General features: G+C 40.8%; 1 protein-coding gene across 2 annotated transcripts in view; it reads right to left on the bottom strand.

The window, feature by feature from the left end:
- PTPRO (protein tyrosine phosphatase receptor type O) overlaps positions 1 to 27,242 on the bottom strand; it is a 284,837-nt gene extending 257,595 nt beyond the window's left edge. For both annotated transcript variants that reach the window (XM_060194429.1, XM_060194430.1), the window contains exon 1: positions 26,842 to 27,242. In XM_060194429.1, the coding sequence (XP_060050412.1) occupies positions 26,842 to 26,916 (75 nt within the window). In that variant the 5' untranslated portion in view covers positions 26,917 to 27,242. The remainder of the gene's footprint in view (positions 1 to 26,841) is intronic.
- Positions 27,243 to 27,813: the final 571 nt, after the last annotated feature.

The raw sequence follows: 27,813 nt of genomic DNA, 5'->3' as shown, positions 1-27,813 counted from the left end.
GTTTTTTTGTTTTGTTTTGTTTTGTTTTGTTTTGTTTTGTTTTGTTTTGTTTTGTTTTGTTTTGTTTTTAGGCCTGGTCCCAGGTTCAATCCCCAGCAACACTATAAGCCAGAACTAACTAGTGCTCTGGACTGCCTCTTTCTGTCTTTCATTAAATAAATATTTAAAATTTTCAAAAAAGGATTATTGTTTCATACCTGTGAAATGTCAGTGGTGTCTGAGAAATAACATAGTTTTCTTGAAATGAAGGATAGTCTTGCTGAAAAAAATTGGATAGATAGATAGATATAAAGTCAAAAGTCAATGCATTTCTGTGGCCTTGGAAGAACTAATGCAGTTTCCAATGAAGGGGATGAGGACAAAGAACTCTGGTAGTGGGAACAGTATGGAGTTATACCTCTGTTAACTTATACTTTTGTAAATCAGTATTAAAGTACTTCTTGCTGAAGTCCTACCTTCTCCAGTTCTTTTAGTAAGCATTGCTTGTGAGTCAATTTTATGACTGAGAACAACTTGCAAGCTGATGTCTCAAATTCACAAGGAAAGAAAAGATTACTCACCCCCTCTATTGCTAATTTGAAAACAATGGCAATGAAGGATTCTGATAGCTCTGACTTCAACTGCATGTCAGTCTCAAAGATGGTGGCCAGTCAAGTGACTGCTCCTTAACTGATCACTTTGTCTATAGCATCAAAGAGAAAGCTTCAGCGGGAATAGTCATGGCAGCTTTGTATGCACTAGCCGATAACTGAAAACAATCAATGCGTGTATCCACCTTTCAGATCATAAGGATCTCAAAAGTAGATTTTTTTTTTTTTAATTCTTATGGTGGGAGAAGGTGAGAAAGATGCAGATCCAGCAATGGAAGAAATGGTGATCTGGGCAGCCACTGAAAGGTATGTGTACAGGGAAGAGGTCAGTGCACCTTAAGCGGCCACATAGCTGGCAGAGGACACAGCCAGGAATCAACCCTACTTCACTTCTTTTACTAGAAAACTTATTCTTGTACATTTTTATGGATAGTATTAGTTGGGAGAGAAAAAGGAAACATGCCAGTCAATGTGAAATCTGACATTTTTCTCTGTGGTTAATTATGAAGTCACAGTAATGGGAGGCACACAGACGGATGAGGAGTGCTGACACTTCATAGTTCTGACAATATCTATGATTATCCATGCCCTGGACTGTTACAAATACACCAGGGGAAATAAATAAAACTGACACAGAGACCTATAGCTTAAGTCCTAAAGTTGATTAATGATGAAAATCCTCAGATCTTGAAACAATGGCAATACATTTAAATGAAAGAATCATATTAAAATAGAACAGTTTGGTTTTTTTTTTCAACATACACATTCAGCTATACAGACATAGAAAAAATTGGAAGGATATATCTCCAGATGGCAGTTATTTTGAAATGGTATATGTGGGAATAATGACTTTCTTCCTTCTCTGTGTGTCTTATTTCATCTATTTTCCACAGTGAACATGCATTCATTTTTTGAGTTCTTAATGCACTATCATTAAATTATTGTGTTCAGTAACATGCACCAAATTCAGACTTAAAAGGTTTCAAATTAAGAATGCCTATTTCAGAACCACAAGAAGTCACATAGCAAAAAGGCTAATTGAAGGCCTCAGCAAAGAAACGAATTTCAAAAGAAAGATTTTCATTAGGTTCCCAATTAACCTTCAAAAGGTAAATCAACAGCTCTTACATAAATCAGAAGAAAAACAATTTTAAAACTACAGCTGTCTTTTGTTACTTGTAATGTGCAAAATGTAAATTAAAAAGAAAAGCCAGGAGCACCTCTAGAGAACGGCTGGATGTTAGCATATTTAGCAGTTTTAAACCTATTACAAAGGAACAACTCATAAGCTAGCATTTTTAGAAGAAAGCCAGAGGTTTATTTTATTTTAAATAGAGACAGAGAGAAATGGAAAGACAGAGGAAGAGATAGACAGACAGATATCTGCAGCACTGCTTCACCAACGGTGAGGTTTCTTCCCTCAAGCTGGGAACTGGGGGCTTAAACCTGAGTCCCTCCCTGCACATTATAATGCGTGTTTTCAACCAGGTGCACCACCTCCTGCCCCCTAGTCCAGAGTTTTTAATTCTCAGCTCTAGCATTCATTATAGCTTTGTTCTGAAAATACAGAAATCTCCATGCTACAAATTCCAACTACCTAACCACTTTGAGCTAAGCCTTTCTGAAAGACTCATTTGAAATTATGATTCAGGTAGGGAAAATTCCCAGTGGCAATGGAAAATAAACTTGGTTATATTCCATACTATACTTATATTTAAACAACTATTGTACTAGTGCATTCCGTGGTGCATTCCGTGAGTACCCATTCATTGGGGAAACTGACGATCCTTCCTAGCCGACTGAATCCACATGGATCCCAGTCACTTTCAAAGCCAGCAACAAGCAGCAACAAGCAAGCGTCAACCCGGCTTTGACCTGGCACTTTATGATTGGGCCCTCCTCAATCGCTATTGAGCGGGCCATGGCCAGTGCGCCGCTGTGTTCCATCACTGGGGAGCCAGCGGCGGCCCGAACTGCCCCTGTGGCTGCAGACGGACTATGACCCACATGGTCAACGACTGCCACCTCTCCAGATTCAAGGGAGGTCTCGAAACTTTACATCCTGCTCAACCTGACGCTGTTGACGGGCTACGGAAGAAGGGCAAACGCTAGAGGAAGAAGTGCATTCCATTATAATTTTTACCCAATAACCCTTGAAGGGAAGACTAAAAGACACATGTTTAATAATACATTACAGACAATCTATAATTCCTTTGGCCCTTCATTATTCATCCTATTAATCAACTTAACAGTCAGAAACTTTAGAAGCCAACTTTTATTCCGAGATAAAATCTAGGAATTTTAATTATATCAAAGTAATAAGGAATTTCTTTTAAAAATGTTATTTATTTGTTTGTTTATTTATTTATTGCCTCCAGGGTTATTCCTGGAGTTCGGTGCCCACACTAAGAATCCACTGATCCTGGAGGCTATTTTTCCCCTTTTGTTGCCCTTGTTGTTTATCACTGTTGTTGTTGTTGCTGTTATTGTTGTATAAGACAGAGAGAGATGGGGAAGATGGGGAGAGAAAGACAGACAACTGTAGACCTGCTTCACCACCTGTGAAGTGACCTCCCTGCAGGTGGGGAGCTGGGGGCTTGAGCCGGGATCCTCAGGCCATGTGCACTTCTTCTAGCGTTTGCCCTTCTTCCGTAGCCAGTCAACAGCGTCAAGTTGAGCATGATGTAAAGTTTCGAGACCTCCTTTGAATCTGGAGAGATGGCAGTCGTTGACTATGTGGGTCATAGTCTGTCTGTAGCCGCAGGGGCAGTTCGGGTCGTCTCTGGCTCCCCAGCGATGGAACATAGCGGCACACAGGCCATGGCCTGTTCGATAGCGATTGAGGAGGGCCCAATCATAACGTGCTAGGTCAAAGCCGGGTTGACACTTGCAGGGGTCTGTGATGAGGTGTTTGTTCTTTACCTCAGCTGACTGCCAACTCTGTTTCCAAGAGTCTGGAACAGAGAAGTTCAGTGTAGACGTAGGAGACCAGATTGGATGACGAGACGTCAAGCGTTGGACAGAGTGGGCGAAGATATCCGCGTATATTGGCAGGTCCGGTCGAGCGTAGATGTGGGAAATGAACTTAGATGATGCCGCATCCCAACGAATATCTGGCAGGGCGATGTTGCTAAGAACTGGCAGCCATGGAACTGGGGTGGAATGGATGGTCCCAGAAATTATCCTCATGGAGGAATATAATTTGGAATCGACCAAGTGGACATGGGGGCTATGGAACCATACTGGGGCACAATATTCTGCAGTGGAATAGCAGAATGCCAGAGATGATGATCATAGTGTGGAAGCGCTCGCGCCCCATGAGGAGCTGGCCAGTCTTGCAATGATGTTATTCCTCGCGCCCACCTTTGCTGCAGTTTTTATGAGATGTTCGTGAAATGACAGGGTGCGATCGAGAGTAACGCCAAGATAGACTGGCTGGGCTTCATGCTGGATTCTCGTATTGTTAATCTGCACATTAAGCTCATGCGAGGCCGAGGCATGGTGTAGATGGAAAACAGATGATACCGTTTTTGCAGTGCTAGGGATTAGTTGCCATTTTTTACAGTAATCAGATATCAGAGACATGTCTTTCATGAGTGTTTCCTCGAGGATGTCAAACTTGGATGCCTGAGTTGCACAGCAGATGTCATCAGCGTAGATGAACTTCCTTGAAGAAGTTTCTGGGAGGTCATTGATGTAAATATTAAATAGCGTAGGAGCCAGAACAGAGCCCTGGGGGGGGGCACTTGAGACAAGTCTCCATCTGCTAGACTTGTCACCCAGATGCACCCGGAATCTTCTGTTTTGGAGAAGAAACGATATAGTGTTGGCCACCCATGGAGGCAGGCATCTTGAGATCTTGACTAGGAGACCGCGGTGCCAGACCGTGTCATAGGCTGCTGTGAGATCAACAAAGACAGCACCCGTCTTTAAATTCTTCTGGAATTCATTTTCAATGTAAGTTGAGAGGGCCAGGACTTGTTCGCAGGTAGATCTTCCTGGGCGGAAACCAGCTTGGGCGGGTGACAGGAATTTCTCTGTAAGAGGAGAAATTCGTGACAGAAGCAGCCTCTCAAGGAGTTTGTAACACAGCGAGAGGAGAGAAATTGGTCTATAGCTGGCGGCCAGTGTTGGGTCTTTCTTTGGTTTCAAAACTGCTATTATCTTTGCACGACGCCAAGTTTTGGGCATAGATTCAGATTCCAGGATGTGGGACAGGAATGTAGTGAGCCACTTCTTTGCTGCGGGGCCCAAGTTAAGAATGAGTTCTGGGGTGATGTTATCATAGCCAGCAGCCGTTCCCGGTTTTAACCCTCTTCAAAGCGTCTTCCAGTTCAGACAGTGTAAAGGGAGAGAGTTTTGGAGATGGACAAGATAAACGGAAGTGGGATGACCACTCATGGGAAATTTCTCTTTTCCAGACTGGGTCGATCTTAGCACGTCCAACTTGAGTTAGGTGACTGGCCACTGAGTTTGGAGATACAGGAGGATGGGAGACGGGAGGGGGTTGGCTACCGGCACCTAGTCTGTGAAGAAACTTCCAGGCCTTCCTACTTGAGTGGGTGAAGTTCAGACTTTCCATGAGTTGTTGCCAGCGGGCTTGGCGTGCTGCATCCAGGGAGGCAATGAGATGGTCAGCCACATCTGGGTCGCCCGACTCGTCATACTGCTTTAGTAGTTGCTCGCATTCAGCATCAAGACAAGGCGTATAGTTAGCACGTCTCCCACGAGGAATAACCTGCTACACTAACGCCTGGCCCCCTATATGGAATTTCTTATGGGAATGGTGTTGACATTGATAGTAAAAATGATGCTGATACTTTGTGGTATTTGGCAAGAATACCCCCATTATTATTACACTTTAGTTTTTAGTATAATATCAAAATAAATAGAAATGTCACTACTACATTACTAGAATCACTATTTTATGGTACACCAAGTGTACAAAAGAAGGAAACTGCTTATTTAGCTGAAACAAAAGATGATGTATTATAATCAGCCTGATTCTGGATAAAGTCATTTTGAGTCAGAAAGTGGTCCATAATGGTCAGATCACAGCTCATAAGGTGTAAGTGTGTTCTTGGAAAATTAAACAAAATTTTATTTCAATATAAAATAGTATCAAACTCAGTTAAACATGTGCTAGCCACAGTATTATTAATGTAATTTTTATTCTCTTAAGGACATTTCCACTGGTAAAAATTTCAGTTAAAGTAATATTTTTAGAGGTTGGGCGGTAGCACACTGGGCTAAGCACACATAGGACTGATACAAGGATCCCAGTTCAAGTCCCTGGCTCCCCACCAACAGGGGAGTCCTTTTGCAAGCTGTGAAGCAGGTCTGCAGGTGTCTATCTTTTGCTCCCCATCTCTGTCTTCTCCTCCTCTCTCAATGTCTCTCTGTCTTATCCAACAACAACAACAACAACAGCACAGCAACAATAACAACAATGGGAAAAATATGGCATCCAGGAGTAGTAGATTCTTAGCGCAGACATGACACTGAGCACCAGCGATAACCCTGGAGGCAAAATAATAATAAAATAATAATAATGAGTCTGGCGGTAGCACAGTGGATTAAGCACAAGTGGCGTGAAGCGCAAGGACCAGTGTAAGGATCCTGGTTCGAGCCCCCGACTCCCTATCTGCAAGGGAGTCGCTTCACAATCGGTGAAGTAGGTCTGCAGGTGTCTGTCTTTCTCTCCCCCTCTCTGCCTTCCTCTCCTTTCTCCATTTCTCTCTGTATTATCCAACAGCGACAACATCAATAACAACAACAATAATAACTACAACAATAAACAACAAGGGCAACAAAAGGGAATAAATATTTTTTAAAAATTAAAAATCATCATCATCTTTTTGTTGTTGTTGTTGCCTCCAAGGTTGTCACTGGAGCTTGGTGCCTGCACTATGAATCTACTGCTCCTTGAGACCATTTCTCCTATTGTGCTGCCCTTGTTGTTACCTTTGTTGTAGTCCCTATTATTATTGTCATTGATGTTGTTGTTGTTGGATAGAGAAGGGCAGACAGAGAAGGGAAGAGACCTGTTTCACCACTTGTGAAGTGGCCTCCCTGCATGTGGGGAGCCGGAGGCTCGAACTGGGATCCTTAGTGCTGTTCCTTGTGCTTCAGGCCAAGTGAGCGTAACCTGCTGCATTACCTTCAGGCCCCCACAATGACCTTTTAGTGATATATACAATTGCATAATCTAATCACCAGTTTTCATTTTTGGTTTTTAGGGATATCTTGATTTATCAGCAAATAAAACAAAATTAAAGTCACAGAAGATATAAAACTGATTAAACTTCCATATTTGCATACAAAGTAGTAGATTAAAATTTTAGTATGTGAGAAGGTAGTCTAGTGGGTTTCAACTCTTTACTGAAATAGTAAATTGCATATGTGACATTTTTTATTACTAATTTACAAAATTATGAGACAACAAGGGTATAATTCCACATTGTTCCCACCACCAGAGCTCTGTGCTGGAGATAACATTTGCTTTAAGAAAACATTTTTGCAACAAGGGTAACAAAAGGGAATAAATAAATAAATAAATATTTAAAAATTAAAAAAAGAAAACATTTTTGAACTTTAGTCATTTAATAATCTTAGCAGTCTAGAATTTTTGGAGTATATATATTAGCACTTTAATGAACACAACAGTAATTTTTCTTCTTAATTTACTGGGGGACTAATGGATTACAGTTGACAGTGAATACAATAGTTTGTACATGCATAACATTTCCACAATAATAATACAACCCCCACTAGGCCCTCCTCCACCATCCTGTTCTAGGACCTGAACCCTCCCCACTTAGCCCCAGAGTCTTTTACTTTGGTGCAATACACCAACTCCAGTCCAAGTTCTGCTTGGTGTTTTCCCTTCTGATCTTGTTTTTCAATTTCTGTCTATGAGTGAAAACATCCCATATTCATCCTTCTGTTTCTGACTTATCTCACTTAACATGATTTCTTCAAGCTTAATCCAAGAAGGGGTAAAGAAGGTGAATTCACCATTTTTAATAGCTGAGTAGTATTCCAGTGAACACAACATTAATTTAATCACATCATTTAATTCATTGTTCTTTTTTTTGTACTATGTTATGGAACATTTCCACAAAAAATCATTCATTTAAAAAAATCAATGCAAAAGCACTAATTACAGCATTACTTATAATAACCAAAACCTGAAAACCGCATAAATATTCACTGTCATTATCAGGTGCAATGACAATGAAGAAATGTTATTATGCACTCACTAGAATACTACTTCCTTATGTAAAAAAGACTAAATCCCACTATTTGTCACAGTATGGATGGACCTAACAGGTATTATGTTTAGTGCTGTTAAGTCAGAAGGAGAAAGACAAACAGTATGATACCCCTCATTTGTGATATATAGAAAAGCAAACCAAATGAAAGGAAAAACACATTTCAACTATACAGGCATTAGTGACTATTAGAAAGGATAGCAGATAGGAATGGGCAAGATATAATAGTAACAGGAGATAGTATTATGGTGATGGACAAAATTCAGGACTTAACGGTGAATGCAATATAATAGGGATGCATTTTGATTTTTAGTGGTGCACAGGTGAAATCTGTGAGACAGTGCAATGATACTTCAACAAATATTTAATACATTTGAATAATAGTGGAAATAGACATCCTTGTCAGGTTCTTGATTTTAGGAGGAAAGCTTTTAGCTTTTTCCCCACTGAGAATGATGTTAGCTATGCATTTGTCACAAATGGTCTTTATTATGTTGAAGAACTGTCCTATTTCCAGCTTCTGGTGGGTCTTTATCACAAATGGGTGTTGGATCTTGTCAAATGCCTTTTCAGCATCAATTGATATGACCATGTGATTTTTTAACTTTCATTTTGTTGATATGATGAATTACATTGATTGACTTGAGGATACTGACCCATCCATGCTTCCCAGGAATGAATCCCACTTGGTCTTGGTGAATTATTCTATTGATATGTTTAAAATTTTCTATGAGGTACCTCATATGATTTTAAAACTAAAATATCAGGGTCTGTGGGTGATTCACTCCATAGACAGTGCACACGTTACCGCGCTTGAGGACCCAGTTTTCAAGTTCTTGGTCTCCACCTGTAGGAAAGAAGCTTCACAAGTGGAGAAGCAGCATTGCAGGTGTTTCTCCTTTTCTCTGTTTTCCTCTCCCTCCCTTCCTATTTCTGACTCTCACTTCTTAGAAGGAGGAGGAGGACGAGGACGAGGATGAGGAAGAGGAGGGACAAAGAAGAATGGAAAGAAGGAAGGAAGGAAGGAAGGAAGGAAGGAAGGAAGGAAGGAAGGAAGGAAGGGAGGAAGGAAGGAAGGGAGGAAGGGAGGAAGGGAGGGAGGGAGGGAGGGGGGAAAGAAGGAAGGAAGGAAGGAAGGAAGGAAGGGAGGGAGGGGGGAAAGAAGGAAGGAAGGAAGGAAGGAAAGAAAGAAAGAAAGAAAGAAAGAAAGAAAGAAAGAAAGAAAGAAAGAAAGAAAGAAAAAAGAACAGAGGGGCCAGGTGGTGGTACACCTGGTTGAGCGCAAGTTATGATACATAAAAACCTGGGTTGCAGCCTGCAGTTCTCACCTGCAGGGAGAAAACTCTGAGAGTGGTGAAGCAGTGTTGCAGGTGTCTCTCTTTCACACTCTCCCTATCACCCCCTTTGCTCTCAATTTCTGGCTGTCTCTATCCAATAAATAAAGGTAATAAAAATATAAGTAAAAGAGAGAAGAAAGAAATGGGGGTAAAATGGCCACAGTGGAACTGTACAAAGAGTAAAACCCCAGGAAGACATGCTTGCTAACATAAAATTCCATTTTAAGGAATAAGTGAAATCATAAGTTTTAACACTTGAAGAAAAACAGTAGTTTAGCATCTGAGAAGCTAGTTGTGTGAGTTTCCAGAAATGGCTTTTGGGTCTAGAGACAGTTTAGGCAGATCAGCATGCTTGGTGAGAAGGGAAAAATCATTTAAAAAGGGATATATATCTTTTTTGGTTGTTGTTGTTTATTTTTGATCTTTTCAAATTGTAGATTCAAGAAAGGAATACATTTTTTAAATGTTAAAAACTCAGAAAACTCTGCTTTAGAAGTTAAAGTAAATTAGATATGCATAGTCAGTGAATCAGATAGTGGGTAAAATGGTCAGATGAGGATTCTCATTATAAATGAGAAATCACCACACAAGAGGAACCATTGATTTCCTGGACACACACCATTTGTCCTCAATGGTTTATTCTGACCTAATAAAATAACAAGGCAAAAAGAAGTGTGAGGAACAGATCATGGTGTCTGACAGAGTTCATTTTCAAATGTGCTAATAAGACCTCTCCTCCTGCCAGAAGAACAAGATAGCTTTTTTTTTTTTTTTTTTGCCTCCAGGGTTATTGCTGGGGCTTGGTGCCTACACTATGAATCCACTGCTCCTGGAGGCCATTTTTTCCCTTTTGCTGCCCTTGTTGTTAATCATTGTTGTTGTTACTATTATTGTTATCATTGTTGTTGGATAGGACAGAGAGAAATGGAGAGAGGAGGGGAAGACAAAGAGTGGGAGAGAAAGACAGACACCTGCAGATCTGCTTCACCGCCTGTGAAGCAACTCCCTACAGGTGGGGAGCTGGGGGCTCGAACCGGGATCCTTACGCGGTCCCTGTGCTTTGTGCCGCGTGCTCTTAACCCGCTTGCACTACTGCCTGGCCCCCACAAGATAGCATTTTTCGGTGGTATCCTCATTCTGCCTGTACTTAATCTCTAGAGAAGCCTACTCAGTGCTGCTACCAGAGAGTTCCCACCTCCATCTCCCACAGGAAATGTTTCCATCCTGTCCTTCCTCCATCTTGGATCTGTCTCATAGATGCCCAAAGACATATTTCTTCTTGTCCCCTCTCACTTACTCAAAATTCATTCATTCAATAAATACTTCTAAACATCTAACACAGATTAGGCACTCTTCCCACCATTAAGAATAAGGCAGTGAGCAAAATGGATAAAGTTTCTGTTCTGATGAAACCTATAAGCACTCCAGTAGAAAAGTGAATTAACAGAGATTTAATATAATGCCTTGCACTAACTGCTCCAGCTGTTGAAGAACTTAAGTGTGGGTAAACTGGTAAAATTTTAGAGTGATGGGTGATTTTAGGCTGAAAATTCCTTTAAGATCTGCCTTTATAGAATGCTTGTAACTTTCTGTGCAATTTTCTCCATAGTAAATTTAGTCACCACAGTTCACAATGGGATAGAATAAGAATTGTCTTCTCCACCCTACAGCATGGGAGACGATCCTTATACAAAAGATCTCAAAGGATAAATAATAAAATTACATTAAAAGTTCAGCAAGCTTAACACTGGGGGCTGGGCAGTGCACCTGGTTAAGCACACATAGTACTAAGTGCAAGGACCTACACAAGGATCCATGTTTGAGTCCCCAGCTCCCCACCTGCAGGGGGATGTTTCACAAGCAGCAAAACAGGTCTTCAGGTCTCTCTTTTTCTCTCTTCCTCTCCTTACCTCCCTCTCCTCTCTGAATATCTCTCTGTCCTACCCAATAAAATGGAAAAAATGGCCACAAGGAGGAGTGGATTTGTGTTGCTGGCACCAAGACGCAGCAATAATCCTGAAGGAAAAAAAAATCTTAACATAAAAAAACAAAAACAAGCAACCCCATTAGAAAATGGGGTGAGAGCATGGGCAAAAATTTCACAGAGAGCCAAGAGAGACATGAGAAAGTGCTCAAAGTCACTGGTCATCAGAAAAATGCAAATAAAGACAACAATGAGATGTCACTTTACACCTGTGAGAATGCCATACAACAGAAAAGACAGAAACAACTAATGTTGGAGAGGATGTGGGGGGAAAGGGACATGTTTGCATGGCTGGTGGAGTATAACATGGTCCAATCAATGTGGAAAATAGTCTGGAGACTTCTCAGCACACTAGAAACTTATGGCCCAGCAAGTTCCCTCTTGGGGATTTATCCAAAGGAAACAAAAACACTTATCAGAGGAGACCTGTGTATACATATGTTCACAGCAACACAATTTGTAATTGCTAGAACCTGGAAGCAACCCAGATGACCAACATCAGATGAGTGGCTAAAAATATTGTGGTATATATACAGGATGAACTGCTACTCAGCTGTAAAAAATGATGAAGTCATCTCCTTTGTGTCATTTTGGATGAAACATGAAGATATCATGTTAAGTGACATAAGCCAAAAGAAGGGCAAATGCTTAGTGATCTCACTTCTTTCTTTTTTTTTGAATATTTATTTATTTATTTCCTTTCATTGCCTTTGTTATTTTATTGTTGTAGTTATTGATGTCATTGTTGTTGGATAGGACAGAGAGAAATGGAGAGCGGAGGGAAAGACAGAGAGGGGGAGAGAAAAATAGACACCTACAGACCTGCTTCACTGCCTGTGAAGCGAACCCCATGCAGGTGGGGAGCCAGGGACTGAAACCAGGATCCTTACGCGGGTCCTTGCGCTTTGCACCACATGTGCTAAACCCGCTGCACTACTGCCCAACTCCCATGATCTCACTTCTAAGCGGGACTTAATTTATGGGGAAAGGGAGGGAAGGAACAAAGTGAAACGTAGACTGGGTAAGGTGTACTGTATCAAAGCAAAAGACTCGAAGGAAGGGAGGGGGAGGGATGAGTTCTCCACTATAAACTAAGTTCACAAAAGAAAAAAAATCAATTATCTTACACTAATGTAACACCATTATGTTGCCTTAGCAAGTCACCTGCCATCAATTCTTGGTGTGTCAAAAAAGAATTGTCTTCTTACCAACAAGTTATTATGGTCATGGAAAAGGAAGAGAAATGACAGAAGACCTGGATTTGTATAGAGTGTTTAAATAGTGTGATGGAGAGGAGGGGACAGGCAGTGTTGACAGGCTTCTCACATTTTATCTTTATAAGCTGTCAGTTCTGTTGGCATACCAGTGATTCATAATATTATGCAGGAAGCATGTATGAAAGTTACAAGCAGAAATAGTTTATCTCAAGACTGAACTGCAAAAAGTCTATAGAGACATGGACAGCCATCTCTCAGCTGACAGCAATTTCACCATTTAATTCTAACCAACAGCAATATTAGAAATAAGACCTAGACAGAAGAAGAGATGGGACTTTGAAAAGTATGTTTTTTTTGACTCAATGAAATACACTAAACAGGATATACTGTTGTTTTAGATCATTAGATCAAGACAAGTGTATGTTGAAACACACTTTCCAGGGCTAGACAGACAGCATAATGTTTTTTCAGAAGACTTTCATGCCTGAGGCTCTGAGGTCCCAGGTTCAATCCCCACCACCATAAGCCAGAGCTGAGCAGAGCTCTGGCCTCTCTCTGTATCTCTTTCTGTCATTAAAAAATAACATGGGGGCAGGCTGTTAATGCTGCAGGTTAAGCACACATGGTGCTATACGCAAGGACCAGCATAAGGACCCCAGTTCAACCCCCTGGCTCCCCACCTGCAGGGGGGTCTCTTCACAAGCGGTGAAGCAGATCGACAGGTGTCTATCTTTCTCTTCCCTTCTCTGTCTTCCCTTCCTCTCTCAATTTCTCTCTGTCCTATCCAACAATGACAGCAATAACAACAATAATAGTAGCAACAACAATGATAAACAACAAGGGCAACAAAAGGGGAAAAAATAGCTTCCAGGAGCAGTGGGCTCATAGTATAGGCACCGAGCCCCAGTGATAACCCTGGAGGCAAAATAAATAAATAAATATCATTAAATTTATATTTTTTCCATTTTTAACAATAAAAATAATAAAAGATACCTGATTTCATGTATAATTAATTGACCAAACCCACAGTTAGAGCAGCCCATAAAAAAATGATAAGATGTACATTTTTTTTCCTCCTAAGGCAGTTGCCTGTCAGTCCCTGAAAAATAAGTTGGGAGTGATTATTTTCCTATAAGGAAGTTCTTTTGATTCTGAGATTTAAATTATAATTGACCCCACTACTATGCTTTCCTGACCATTAAAGATATATATATACAAGATGCCTCTTTTAGAAGACACAATGTATATTAACAAATGGTGCTCAGAAATCATGGTATAATAATATGAATTAATACTAGTTTAAATAAAGATGAACTATTTCCTCAATTCATGTTTATTTCTAAATATGTCTACAGTATAGCAAGTCTCTAGAATTTCACAGAACACATTTTGGATTATGTTATTCTATTAATGTGTCGATTATTCTGCCCTTTTTGGATTTTCTTTGTTCATTTATGCTGTTCTATTTGTTTCCTTCTCTTTTTATTCTTGTACATAACAGCAAGTCTCATTATATTCTAGGTACTGTTTAAAGGGCCTTGCGATCACTGCCTTACTTACTTCTGACAACAGTTCTCTGAAATAAATACAACAGGTCATCCAGGGGTTCCTGGAGAGGTGAAAACTCTTCCCCTGTATCCTTCTGCTGGCCAGTAGTATTATTGAGAAACGAATGTCAGATTTCTCTGAATTGACTGATGCCTTGGCACTTAACAAATGCCCAGTTCTTGACTCTTCCACTCTCAGAAATAAGCTCCACAGATACCAACAACCCAGTTATTTCCCAATACAAAGTATTTTCCAGTCAGCAAGCTTATAGGATTTCTCTGGCAAAACTGATTGTAGTGGCTGATCCCTCTCACTTGAAATTTCCTAGAGCTGAAATTCCTTGATTTTGTTTTCCTCTAGTACCTCTCTGGCTATTTTTTCTTCACCTTCTAAGTCCTAGACTAAGTGGTGGTTCTCCTCAAGACCTCATACTGACCCACTGTGCTCTCTGCCTTGCCCTCTGCTGGAACACATCCCTTCATTCCTCCATGTCTGCTCTTTGCCCTAGAAATCAGACTCCTATGTAAATACCTGCTCTTTCCAGGAGTCTGAAGTCAAGATGTTTTCTCTCAAATTCACATGTCCTATGTGAATCAGAGTTCAGCAGAACAGTCAGTAGCAATCATGGAGAGTTTTTAAAAAATATTTATTTATTCCCTTTTGTTGCCCTTGTTGTTTTATTGTTGTAGTTCTTGTTGTTGTTACTGATGTTGTTGTTGGATAGGACAGAGAGAAATGGAGAGAGGAGGGGAAGACAGAGAGGGGGAAAGAAAGACACCTACAGACCTGCTTCACCGCCTATAGGTGGGGAGCCAGGGGACTGAACTGGGATCCTTACGCCGATCCTTATGCTTTGCACCACGAGCGCTTAACCCGCTGCACCACCGCCCGACTACCGAGAGGTGTTTTTTTTTTAATATTTATTTATTCCCTTTTGTTGCCCTTGTTTTATTGTTGTTGTTACTGTTGTCGTCGTTGGATAGGACAGAGAGAAATGGAGAAAGGAGGGGAAGACAGAGAGGGGGAGAGAAAGATAGACACCTGCAGACCTGCTTCACCACCTGTGAAGTGACTCCCCTGCATGGGAGAGCTGGGGCTTGAACAGGGATTCTTATGTGGTCCTTGTGATCCTTGTGCTTTGCATCACATGCGCTTAACCCGGGGCACTACCACCCGACTCCCAAACATGGAAAGTTTAATGAAAGGACTATCATCAACACAGGAATCAGAGGGATGGCACTCACTCAATAGGGATAAAAAGTACCCAGACACTAGCTTCAGGGAAAAGCTATTTCCTTTAAAGGACAAAGGAGAAAGGGCTGTTTCTTGAACTTGGTCTGATAAGAGAGTATGGGTCACAGGACTGGAAGAGGGAAGGAAGCCACCATTGAAGGGAGTCAGCCAGGGGGGAAGCCTGAGGAAGTGCTGTTTCTCCTATCCATTTACTACTGATTCAATCAGTGCAACTCACTACAAGCTCTGGGGCAAGGCAGAGTGAAGAAGCAGTCTCTACAACAAAGCATCCTGGCACCAAGAAGGGAAGAGAAAGGAGAAGCTGATCTGAAAAGGGACACTACCTGGTAGACATGCTATCTCAAAATGTTTCCCAAGAAAGGAATTGGTTACCCAAAATTACCCTGTACTCCCATTTCCCTGCCGGGATAGCCTGAGGGTACTTCTTCCCGAGCTAGTGCTCTCTGGCTTGGAGAGCCGATCTAGGCTGCTGCGTGGGAGAGGGATCAGGAACTCGTGCCGCACTAACTTCCGCAGGAGATACACTCTGGAACTCTCGGAGCCGGAAAACAATTTCCAAGTGTCTTTAATCAGAAGAGTAGCTGTTTTTATACTCTCCAAGTAGGGTGGAAACAGGATGTGATATAGAGAGGGTGGAGAGAAAAGTGACTGGTGAAAATCAGAGTGTGACAAGGAGGGGGTGGAACAGGCGAGAATCCTATCACTGAACCACCAATGCCCTGGAGGGAGTGCTTTATGTAAATGTAAAAGTGATTTATGTAAATAGACCAAAGCTTTGAATGGAATCAGTAAATCCCTATATAGGCATATGGTTAAGCAGAAGCCAGGGGGAGGTGGTATACTACCCAACATTTCCCCACATCTAAAAAAAAGTTACACAATTAATTTGTGAGTATTTTTTGTTTTTAAGTAACATTAGTTTATAATGTTATATTAGTTTCAGGTATATAGACTTTTAAGTGTCAGCTCTGTATGTACAAGTTATGTTGCTCACCCAAAATGCAATTTCCACTTAGCAAATACTGTTCCTTTAAATCCACTTACTCACTTTTCTCTCTTCCCTTCTGGTAACTTCTGTTGTGTTCCTTTAGTCTAAGTGCTTAGGTTTTTGCTTTGTTTCTTTATCTTCCATATATAAAGTTACATGGTATTTGTTATTCTGTTGAATGACTTACTTAGCACAGTAACCCATGTTGTTAAAAATGGCACGATTCCATATTTCTTATAGCTGAGTAGTATTCAATTGTGTATGTAAACCACATCTTCATTATCCTTTAGTCCCTAGTGTGAACATTTGTTATTTCTTCATTAGACAAATAAAATAACCTCCTAGGAGTTTAACTTCTGCTAAACCGCTGGACCAGCCTTTCTTATAGCTCTTTCTAAAATGCCAACTGTGGTGTATTGCACCAAAGTAAAAGACTCTGGAGTAGGGGAGAGGGCAGGGTTCAGGTCCTGCAACTTGATGGCAGAGGAGGGCCTAACTGGAGTTTTATTGTCATGTGGAAAACTGGGAAATGTTATTATGCATGTGCACACCTGTATTTACTGTTGACTGTAAAACATTAATCCCCCTAATAAATAATTTTAAGTTAAAAAAAATGCCAGGGTCGGGCAGTAGCACAGCGGGTTGAGTGTACCTGGCACAAAGCACACGGACCAGCACAGGGATCCCGGTTTGAGCCCCCGGCTCCCCATCTGCAGGAAGGTCGCTACACAAGCAGTGAAGCAAGTCTGCAGGTGTCTTATCTTCCTCTCCCCCCTCTCTGTCTTTCCTCCTCTCTCGATTTCTCTCTGTCCTATCCAACAACAACAGCAGTAGTGACAACAATAACAACAAGGGCAACAAAAATGGGAGAAATGACCTCCAGGAGCAGTGGATTCGTAGTGCAAGCACCAAGCCCTAGCAATAACCCTGGAGGCAAAAAAAAAATGTATTCCATTATGTCTTGATTAAATATTTCAGTATTTTTTCACCTAGAGAATAAAGATCTTATTGGCACTTCCTATATGGCTATCCCTGACCTGGCTTCTATTGCTTCATTTTGTTAAAATATACTTTTCTATATTCCTTTTACAACTACACTGTCATGCTTTCACAACATTGGCCCTTTGTTCATGTGGTTTTCTCTGCCTCTATATTCATATTTTTCAATTCAAGTCTGTGCTTCAGGACTCAGCTCAGGTGTCATCTTACATGAACCATTTTTCAAATCACTAGGGATATTCAAGAGCATCTCTTCTGGTACTTCATATTTTATTGTGTTAAAATAATAATAAAGCTCACTGTATTCTTCCTTATATATTTTTAATATTTATTTATTTATTTTTGTTTGTTGCCCTTGTTTTATTGTTGTAGTTATTATTGTTGTTGCTGCTGCTGTTGTTGTTATTGTTGTTGGACAGGACAGAGAGAATTGGAGAGAGGAGGGGAAGACAGAGATGGGGAGAGAAAGATAGACACCTGCAGACCTGCTTCACCACTTGTGAAGTGACTCCTCTGCAGATGGGGACCTGGGGGATTGAACCGGGATCCTTACACCAGTCCTTGCATTTTGCACCATGCTCACTGCATTCTAATGACATTATCTTTATCTCTGTGCATTTTCCCACAACACCATTTGTGAAGATTCAACTGACTGTGATTCATTCCTGGATCTACAATATCTAACTATTTCTGGGAGACAACAGATGCCTAGTGACTGACTAGTTGAATGCGATCAGGCAGTAAGTCACTGTTTTGGCACCCAACAGATAGACTTAGTATTAAAAAAGAAGCAAAATAAGCCTATTTTGGCTTGGGGGAAAGGCTAATAAGTTGAGAACGTTTGTATAATATGCTTCCAGGAAAACAACAGTCCAAGAAAGATTAACTGAGAGTTAAAAACCAAGATTAAAAGGCAGGAATATTATGATAGCAGCAGTTTCACAAGAAAAATGGATATCATAGCATTCTTATTTAGGAAGTGTGAAAAGTCAAATGAATGACAAGCATTCAATAAGGAAATGTAATTATACACACATTAATAGAAAGATGGTAATAAATTTGTTCTCATAAAACTTTTCTAGGGGCTAAGCAGTGGTGCGTATGGTTGAGCACAAACATTGGCATGCACAAGGACCTAGGTTTAGGTTGAAGCCCTCAGTCCCTACCTGCAGAGGGGAAGAAGCTTCATGAGCAATGAATCAGTGCTGTAGGGATCTCTCTCTTCTCCTCTCCTTTCTCCCCCTCCCTTTTTGTTTTTCTTCCCCCTCTTGATTTAGGTTCATGATTAGTCAACAATTTGTTTGGTTTTATATGTTAACTCTCTTTTTAGCCATCAGGTTTCAGATGCTACCACAATGCCAACCAGACTTCCCTGGAAAGACAACCCCACCAATGTGTCCTGGAGCTCTGATTCCTCAGAACCCCACCCCACTAGGGAAAGAAAGAGTCAGGCTGGGAGTATGGATCGACCTATCAACGCCCATGTTCAGCGGGGAAGCAATTACAGAAGCCAGACCTTCCACCTTCTGCATCCCACAATGACCTTGGGTCCATACTCCCAGAGGGTTAAAGAATAGGAAAGCTATCAGGAGAAAGGATGGGATATGGAGTTCTGGTGGTGGGAATTGTGTGGCGTTGTACCCTTCTTATCCTATGGTTTTGTCAGTATTTCCTTTTTATAAATAATTTTCTAAAAAGCAATAAATAAATAGATAAAAATACAAACATATTAACAGCTTGAAAAGTCCAAGTATGAACCCCACACTGCATATGCAAGGTTGGTGCTCTTGCACTCTCTCTTTCCCTCATAAATAAATAATTCTTTTCTTAAAAAAATGAGAATAATTTGAAAAATAAAATAAATGGCTGCTAGGAGTGCTGAGTGTCATGTAGGTGCTGAGACCCAGTGGCAATATTTTTCTTTTTAATTATTATCTTTATTTATTGGATAGAGACAGTCAGAATTTTATAGGGGAGAGGGAGATAGGAAGAGAGACAGAGTACCTGCAGTACTACTTCACCACTTGCAAAGCTTTTCCCCTGCCCCTGTAGGGGCAATAATTTTTTTCAAAAGAACCTTTTCTACTATTTCTCTATACTCACTCTCTTATAGAAAGTACTAAACATGTTATAGTAGGTAATTCAACTCTCAAATTCAGGGTCCTATTTCCAATTCTAATTATCTGTTTCTGATCTTTTTTTAATTAATTTTTTGGGGGGAAGAGACAAGAAAGAATAAGAGGAAAGTGGGAAGATAAAGAGACAGTAAAGAAACAGAGAAATACCTACAGCACTGCTTTCACCACTTGTGAAGTTTTCTTCCTGCAGGTGGAGGTTGGAGGCCTGAACCCAACTCCTTGGGCATTGTAGTATGTGCACTCAACCAGGTGTGCCACCACTGGGCCCCTATGTTTTTTTTTATTTCCAAATGACTATAATTTTCTATCTTTTGTTTCTATGACCTTGGTTTCAAACATCTTCTATTTTTCTAGTGGCTTTAATATACTCAGAAGGCAAGTTGGCCTTTTAGGTAACAAGAATGCCTAGTGAAAGCAGAAATATTTCACCAGAGAACTAGATTATGAATGACTGATTGAGGATGATTTTTCTGACATAGAGATAAAACACAGTTCTACCTAGAAAAACAAATCAGAAAGTACCATATTCTGAGAAAAACCCAAGTTTCTGTATCTCAGAGAACTGGGAAATCATGCACAAGGACAAGCTTACTAATTAAAATTTAAAGTCCACAAGTGGTATTTAAAAAGCTCATTCACATAATCTTCTGATTGAATGGTAGAAGCAATACAGAACCGCTGTAGCCAAAAGCACTAGGAGAACAAGAGATTTTGTGTTTTGCCTTCACTCTCACTCCATTCAATCCACCTTCTTACTCATCCTACTTGTCCATACTAACCTTGATTCTGACTCCTCAGATATAGAAGTGCAACCAAAAAAAAAAAAAAAAAAAAAAAAAAAGAAAGAAAGAAAGGAAGAAAGAAAACCTCAAAATCAATTAATTTAGAAATTCTAGTATCAATGGATCTCTAAGATCACCATAGATGAATTCTTTAAAACACTAGGTCAAGTTGCTTTGGAGGTGGTGCAGTATATAAAGAAATGGACTCTCAAACATGAGGTTCTGAGTTCCATGACACGGCATGTGCCAGAGTGACACTCTAATTCTCTCTTCTCTCCTGTCATTAATACAAAGTATAACCTTAATGGGTTGAGAAGATAGCATGATGATTATGGGAGAAGAATTTCATGTCTAAGGTACCAAAGGTCCCAAGTTCAATCCCTAGTACCACCATAAGCCAGAGCTGACCAATGCTCTTGTAAGACCTCAGTTCAAACATCACCAAAGATATAGCCAAACCCAGCATATATAAAAAAAACTTCTCTCTTGGGGCAAAATTATAGAGGGATTTATGTTAGAAGAAAGCATAAGTCTTTGCCAGTTCTGGTAAGTATTGTTAATATAAGAAAGATGCTGTGCATGAAGAGTATTATCTGCAGGTCATACATAGAGGTTAAGAAAGTCACAGCCCCTGTTCTGTCTTTCAACTCCACTTGTTAAATGATGACAGGAAAGTAGTTGACATAACAAATACATGAGCAATCAGAAGAACTACTATTTTGAGAAAAATAGCACTTATATTTTGTTGCGAATGACTGGTAAATGATTTTGATATATCCTTAATATTAAGTAACTGGTAGCTTTTCAATTATTTTCAGTATAAGTACTGCAATGAAAATATGATAATAGCGTATTATCAATTTTTTTATATTCCTTAAAATGTGGTCATAAGTGATTATCATATTTCACAATTCTATTAAATATTATTTATATAATGCTGATTTTTTTTTTGCCCCCAGAGTTACTGCTAGGGCTGGTGCCTGAATTATGAATCCACTGCTCCTGGAGGCTATTTTTCTCATTTTGTTGCCCTTGTTGTTATTGTTATTATTATTGTTGTCATTGCTATTGTTGTTGGATAGGACAGAGAGAAATCGAGAGAGGCGGGGAGACAGAAAGGGGGAGAGAAAGACAGACACCTACAGACCTGCTTCACCGCCTGTGAAGTGACCCCCTTGCAGGTGGGGAGCCACAGGTTCCACCTGGGATCCTTAAGCCGGTGCTTGTGTTTTGTGCCATGTGTGCTCAACCTGCTGCACTACTGTCTGACCCCCTATAATGCTGAAAAATTTTTAAATATTTATTTATTCCCTTTTGTTGCCCTTGTTGTTTTATTGTGGTAGTTATTGTTGATGTTGTTGTTGTTGGATAGGACAGAGAGAAATGGAGAGAGGAGAGGAAGACAGAGAGGGGGAGAGAAAGATAGACACCTGCAGACCTGCTTCACCGCTTGTGAAGTGACTCCCCTGCAGTTGGAGAGCTAGGGGCTTGAACCGGGATCCTTAGGCCGATCCTTGCACTTTGTGCCACCTGTGCTTAACCAGCTGCACTACCGCCCGAATCCCTACACTGAAATTTTTTAATTCTGTTTACTAAACTACGTAATGCTTAAGATTACTTACTAGGCACAATGGAAGACAAATAGACACTCCTTTATATTTAAAAAATGCAATATATTTGGAGGAGTATACTAAATACCATCTAGTAAAGCTCATGATTACATAGAAAACTACACTTCCAAAAATAAAACAGGCTTTGATCTGTGTACTGAAATCATTGAACCAGACACTGAATGAAACAGAAGTATTGATGGTCATTGCTGCTAACCCTTCTATTGGTCACAACTCTGCCAGGTGGATCAACAGTATCCCCAGAGATATTTGAAAATTCTCTCAAGACTTGAGCTACAATTTTCTTTTTTTGTTTCTTTCTTTTAACTTTATTGATGAGGGCTAATGGGTTACAGTACAGTTGTTGAGACATAGGCACAATTTCTCATCTTCCTGGGATAGGTATCTGCAAAACACTTTCACCCCCAACATAGGTCCTTTGCCATAACCAAGCACCTGGACTTCAAAGCTACCCTACTCCCTTCCTTCCCTTCCATACCTCCCTCCCTCCAAGTCTCAAGCTTTGGTGCAATACACCACACCCAGCCTAGTAATTAAAATCAATGTGCTGTTAAGTTCAACTATCTTAAAGTTGGCTATTACAGTGCTAGAAATAGTGTTACGTGTTTATAAAGTACAGATCATGTTGTTCTGAATTACTTAAGCATAACTTTACATTTCTTTTCAATATTTTATTTATGGATAGAGATAGAAATTGAGAGAGGAGATGGAGTTAGAGAGGGAGACAGAGAAACACTCGCAGCCCTGCTTTACAACTTGTGAAGCTTTCTCCCTGCAGGTGGGGACCAGGGGCTTGACCTGGGTCCTTGAGCACTGTAATAGGAGTACTTAACCAGGTCCACCACTGCCTGGACCACCAGAAACACACATATCTAATGGTCAAATGAGGCACTGGTTTGTAGTTTGAATTTTCTACTCTTTCACATAGCACCAATCTTTCACACAACAAAGGACAAAAACAAAAATTGGAAAGGATTATCCCCATGTATTCTATAGACATCCAGCCCACCAATTTTCTGCTAGCTGACTGGGAATTTCATATGTATAAGGGCTTCTCTAAAAGGCTGGCAGTGACATTTATCAAATAAGTCAGTTGACAGATAAATTAATGACAGGAAACGTCAATGCAAGAAGGATGATCCAGACTGTTCTAGAAAGGCGACACAATTAGGCTCATGTGCCAACATTGACAAAATAGAACGTGAATCAAGTCTCAACAATAAGAGTGAAACTTTGTGTGGAGGGAGGGGGTAGAACAGGGGCAGGGAAGCAGAGAAAAGCAGAGCAGACTTAGGAAGTAGATATTCCTCCAGAATGACAGCAGTGTGGCCAGTGTCACAAGACTCAAGCTTTATAGAATCAAACACAAACCTCTTTTGGAAAAATAGCATCAAAGCCCCTGTCAAACCTAATGTTCTTTGATTATATATATTGTAGGAGCAGAAATGGAAAGGCATATCGAGAGAAGGTTAAGAGAGAAAGAAGTATTCATGCCAAGCCTATGCATTTAGGGAAACATTCCAGCAGACTACTAATGAGCACAACTTCAGGGAAGACAGAATTTAATTCCCAATGATGACATAGTCTATAATTTGCAACCTAGTTAACAAAATACTAATATCTGATGAACTGAGACAGACGGCAGTTTTCAGGGAAGTTTTAGTAAAGAAATGATAGAATTCTTAGTAAAGAGATGAGAGAAGTTACACTGTTTTCATGAAAACTTGAAAATATCTTCCTATATGAAAAAATAAAGAGTGAGGCTTGCTAGTATATTTGATAGATAAGAGAGCTCTACGTGTATGTATGTGCACATATATATCTATAAATTTTAAATATATTTCCAATACCAAAATTATTTAATTCCATAATCAATAATAAATTTATGAAATATCAGCTATTATCATGATAAAATACCGAATAATTAAACAATCTGAGATGTCTGACTAAATGTGATCATTACAAACTAGAGGTGATTATGCTTAGTGAAGTATGTAGGGAGGTGAAAGAAATTACTAGATGTTTTCACTCATGTGTGGAATACAGAGAATTGAAACATGAATTTGCAAGGAAGGAAGGAAGGAAAGAAGCTACACTTCAAATTGTCTCTAAGGCTTTGTGAGGATTACGATGGTTATCATTTGATGTTTGTGTGGGGAGAGACACAGAACTTCGGTGGTGGGTGTGGTGTGGAACTCTACCTCTATAATTTTATAATATTTTTTTCCTTTTTGTTGCCCTTGTTTTTTATTGTTGTAGTTCTTATTGTTGTTGCTATTGATGTCGTTGTTGTTGGATAGGACAGAGAGAAATGGAGAAAGGAGGAGAAGACAGAGAGGGGGAGAGAAAGACAGACACCTGCAGACCTGCTTCACTGCCTGTGAAGTGACTCCCCTGCAGGTGGGGAGCCGGGGCTCAAACTGGAATTGTTAGCCAGTTTGCGCCACATGCACTTAAGCCGCTGCGCTACTGCCCGACTCCTTAATTTTATAGTCTTGTAAGTCACTTTTAATTCACTAATAACTGAATGAACAAACAAACAAAAATGTGCCTACCACTAAACCATGAATGAAGCACAAAGACTGCCATGCCAGGTATGCGGGTATGTTAGGGCCAATTCAATGAAACTGTTACAGCCACTCACACAGATTCAAATTATCCCTCCACTCACATTTCTGATCTATGGAAAAGACATCACTATAAATCAAGTTTCATATTTGAGTGTATCTGACTTGTGGTCTGTAGGGTTTTTTCACTATTATCTGGAGGATTATCTTATGGAATCGTGAAAGATTTATAGGCAGGATGATGAGAACTATGGAGATTCAGAGGAGAGAGTGGGAGAAGTGGTCTATTTCTGACTCAGCACAGAAAGACTTTTTAAAAAGCCTATCAGTGAGATTCAGTGGACAATGCTATATTTAATAATGACTTTTTCCAGTCTTATCATCACCTGCAGGTAAGGACAAGTCATAAAAATATTATACTATGTAATCAACTTATTACATATAATATACTATAAGTAAAATGTGAAAATATTACCTTGTGTGTGTAATTTATCACTTTGAGCATCTCTTCCCAAGTGGAATAAAACAGGGTTAAGTTAAACAAAGAGCATATATGAAATACCTGGAATACTGGCACACAATAGGTACTTTTTTAAAAAAAAACCAAAGCACTTAGCTTTGTTTTATGGTGGTGTGGGGGACTGAACCCAGGACTTCATAGCCTCAAGCCTGAGAGTCTCTGGATAACCATTATATTATCCATCCCTTCCCAACACTTACTATTTTTACAAGTATATTGCTGTCCTATAATTACACTCAGGTGACATAAAAGCACATTATAGTATGAATAGTAATGATTTATTTTGCAAAAGTTATTTTCCCTGTTATAATATGTCTTTAAATGATAAGACAGTGCCAATGCATTACCATAGGATACAGTTTATTGTAACAGACACTTACCTGTAAATGTGTAGGAATATCTGATATGAGGAATAGGATGAAGATTTTTACAGTCATGAGAATACATGAGAATACCACAATGCCTCACTGACTGCATTTTCTCCTTCCAACATTAAGGTGTGGTTAGAACTTTTATCACAATTGTCCTGTAATTGTTAACACTTGTTAATCACTCCCAAACTCATCACTTGCCCCTTTCTGGAACTCTCAGCCATTACGAAGAATTCAAACAAAGCCTGCAGTTATGCCCAAGGTTGAGTGTGGATCAGGTGTTATGAATCTAAGTCTTAGCTGTCACTTAGCACAGTGCATGGTGAGTCACAAGTACTGCATAGGAGTAGCAGTCATGAGAGAAGATGATAAATCAAAAATTAATAATAAAAAACTTATCACATCTAATACATTCATGGAGTACACTAACATCACCTCTTAGAGTAAAAAAATAGTGTCAAGCTTACTATTTAACAGATTTTAAATACAGTGTAATCAATTATTTAGGATTTTACTTATGCATGCCATTATTAATTCTCCCTAAAACTATTATTCCAATTTTCCAGAAAGATGGAAATTTAGACATTTAAATTAAGCTACTCTTAATTCACTGATCCTGTTCTACTGTCTCCTTGTGGGAAACGTTTGTGGCCATTCAAGTTTCATCATTTTCTAAGACAAACAGCAGCACAGTGCTGAAAGGACAGCTCCCACTCACCTGTGGACTGTTGAGTTTGCTTCTCTGAGAAGGGAAAAGCACTCATGATAATGATTGAACTTAGGTTGACTCAGTGAAGACCAGTAAACAATTAGCTCAGACTGAGTCATGCCACTTTCTAAGCAAACATCTAACTGAAATTTCTTTCTTTCTTTTTTCTTTCTTTCTTTCTTTCTTTCTTTCTTTTTTTATGGTACAGCTGTCAAACTAGGAATTTTTTTTAAGCAGTTTCTCCTTTTCATTGTCTTCAAGTAAAACCATGAAGCAGCACGTTGCAAACAAGACAGAAAAAAAGTTAATTCCGCAGATTTTTCTCCTACTGAAATTTAGAGGCGGCATCCTCTGTAAATGGAGTAGGGGCAAGTCCAAAGACTTAGTGTGAAAGGGATTCTCAGGCTGGAGGAGTCTTTTCCAGACTCTAGGGAACACCCTTTATTCAAAGGAAACCATGCCCATGCCCATTCCCATGCCCATGCCTCAGCCTGGGGTCCATTTGCAGCGAGGGAGTTCAGACCCAGAGTATAATTCTAGCAGAAAGTAAATTAAGACAAAGCAGCCACACACTCCTCTCACCCAGTCGGGGAGGGCGGAAAGGTTAAGCAGCGTGAGGGCACATGGGCGACCAGTCTGCAAAGTGACCTCATTTTGCAGGAGGCAGCACTCTCTCACAAGCCCACCTTGGAAGTGGATACTATCCTTGGTCGTGAAAGAGAGCACAAAGGGTGAGAGCTGGAGGGAGTAAACTTGCCCATTCTTCCACCCGCTCCCTCAAGATACCGAGCAGGCACGGACAACAAAGCACGCGCTTCCAGCAGCGGGTCAGCCTGCCCCAGCAGCCCGCACACGCCCCGAGGGTTGGAGCGCTGTGCTGCGGGCGTCCTTAGGACCACAAGGGCTGGAGAAGGGATGGTGGACTTCCCTACCTTGATCAGCACAAAGACGCAGAGTAGAGGCAGGAGGCGGTGGCCGCTGCAAGTCCTCGTGGGCAGGTGCCCCATCGTGACACGGTCTGAGGTGGGAGAGGACAGTGCTGGAGGAATCCCCAGCAGCGGCTCACAATGGCGAAGTGGGGCTTCAGCCTCAGACCAGGGGCGCCCGGGCGGCTCCCAGAGGACGCATGCCGCCTTTCCAGCCCCCCTGCGCCTGCTCCCTATCCTCTTCAGCGCCCGGATCCTCCAGGAACGTGGCAGGAGCGGCTGTGCTTTAACCAGCAAAGGATGGAAAGGGTGGGGACCTGGAGTGGAAGAAGCTTCGCTGCTGCTACCAGGGCTGCGGGGCTTGCACTCTTCTTCCCAGGGTCCTTTTGCGGAAGGGATATTCACACTCTGGGCTGGTGACTCCGGACTCCTCAAGTGACAGCAGACTCCCAGCCCTCCCACCAGGGTCCGCCCTCCGCCTCTGACAAGTGGACAGCTCCCAGTGCAGGCTCCGCCCCAACCCTGCCACAGCCTCAGGGAATCTGTAGTGTGGGGTTTCCCTGACTCTTCTTGAGCAGCCCTCAACAGCTCTCAGTTGTGATGGTAAGAGCTGGTTAGTCACATGGAAAGGGAAGTGGTTGTAGTGCTGGAGTGTGACAGTGTGTGGGGATATGTGAGGGGAGTGTGTGTGTGTGTGTGTGTGTGTGTGACAGAGAAAGAGAGAGAGAGAGAGAGAGAGAGAGAGAGAGAGAGGGAGATGGGGGAGAGGAGGGGGGAGATGTGGAGGATAACTCTTCAAGTCTGTCCACCCCAGTTAAACATGGGCATTCTCCCCCCAGTCTGCACTTACCCAGCAGTAAATGCCACAATCACACAATCACATGCATTTTCCATTTTGAAGTCAGGAGTTCTTGTAAATTTTTCAGGGCTTTATGATCAACCTCTGTCAGGTCACTTGAAATAGAATAGTGAAAGGGA

This window comes from Erinaceus europaeus, chromosome 7 (assembly GCF_950295315.1).
Source record: "Erinaceus europaeus chromosome 7, mEriEur2.1, whole genome shotgun sequence".
Taxonomy (NCBI): domain Eukaryota; kingdom Metazoa; phylum Chordata; class Mammalia; order Eulipotyphla; family Erinaceidae; genus Erinaceus; species Erinaceus europaeus.
Note: the sequence above shows the minus strand (reverse complement) of the source record. Positions and strands in the feature narration are given on the sequence as shown.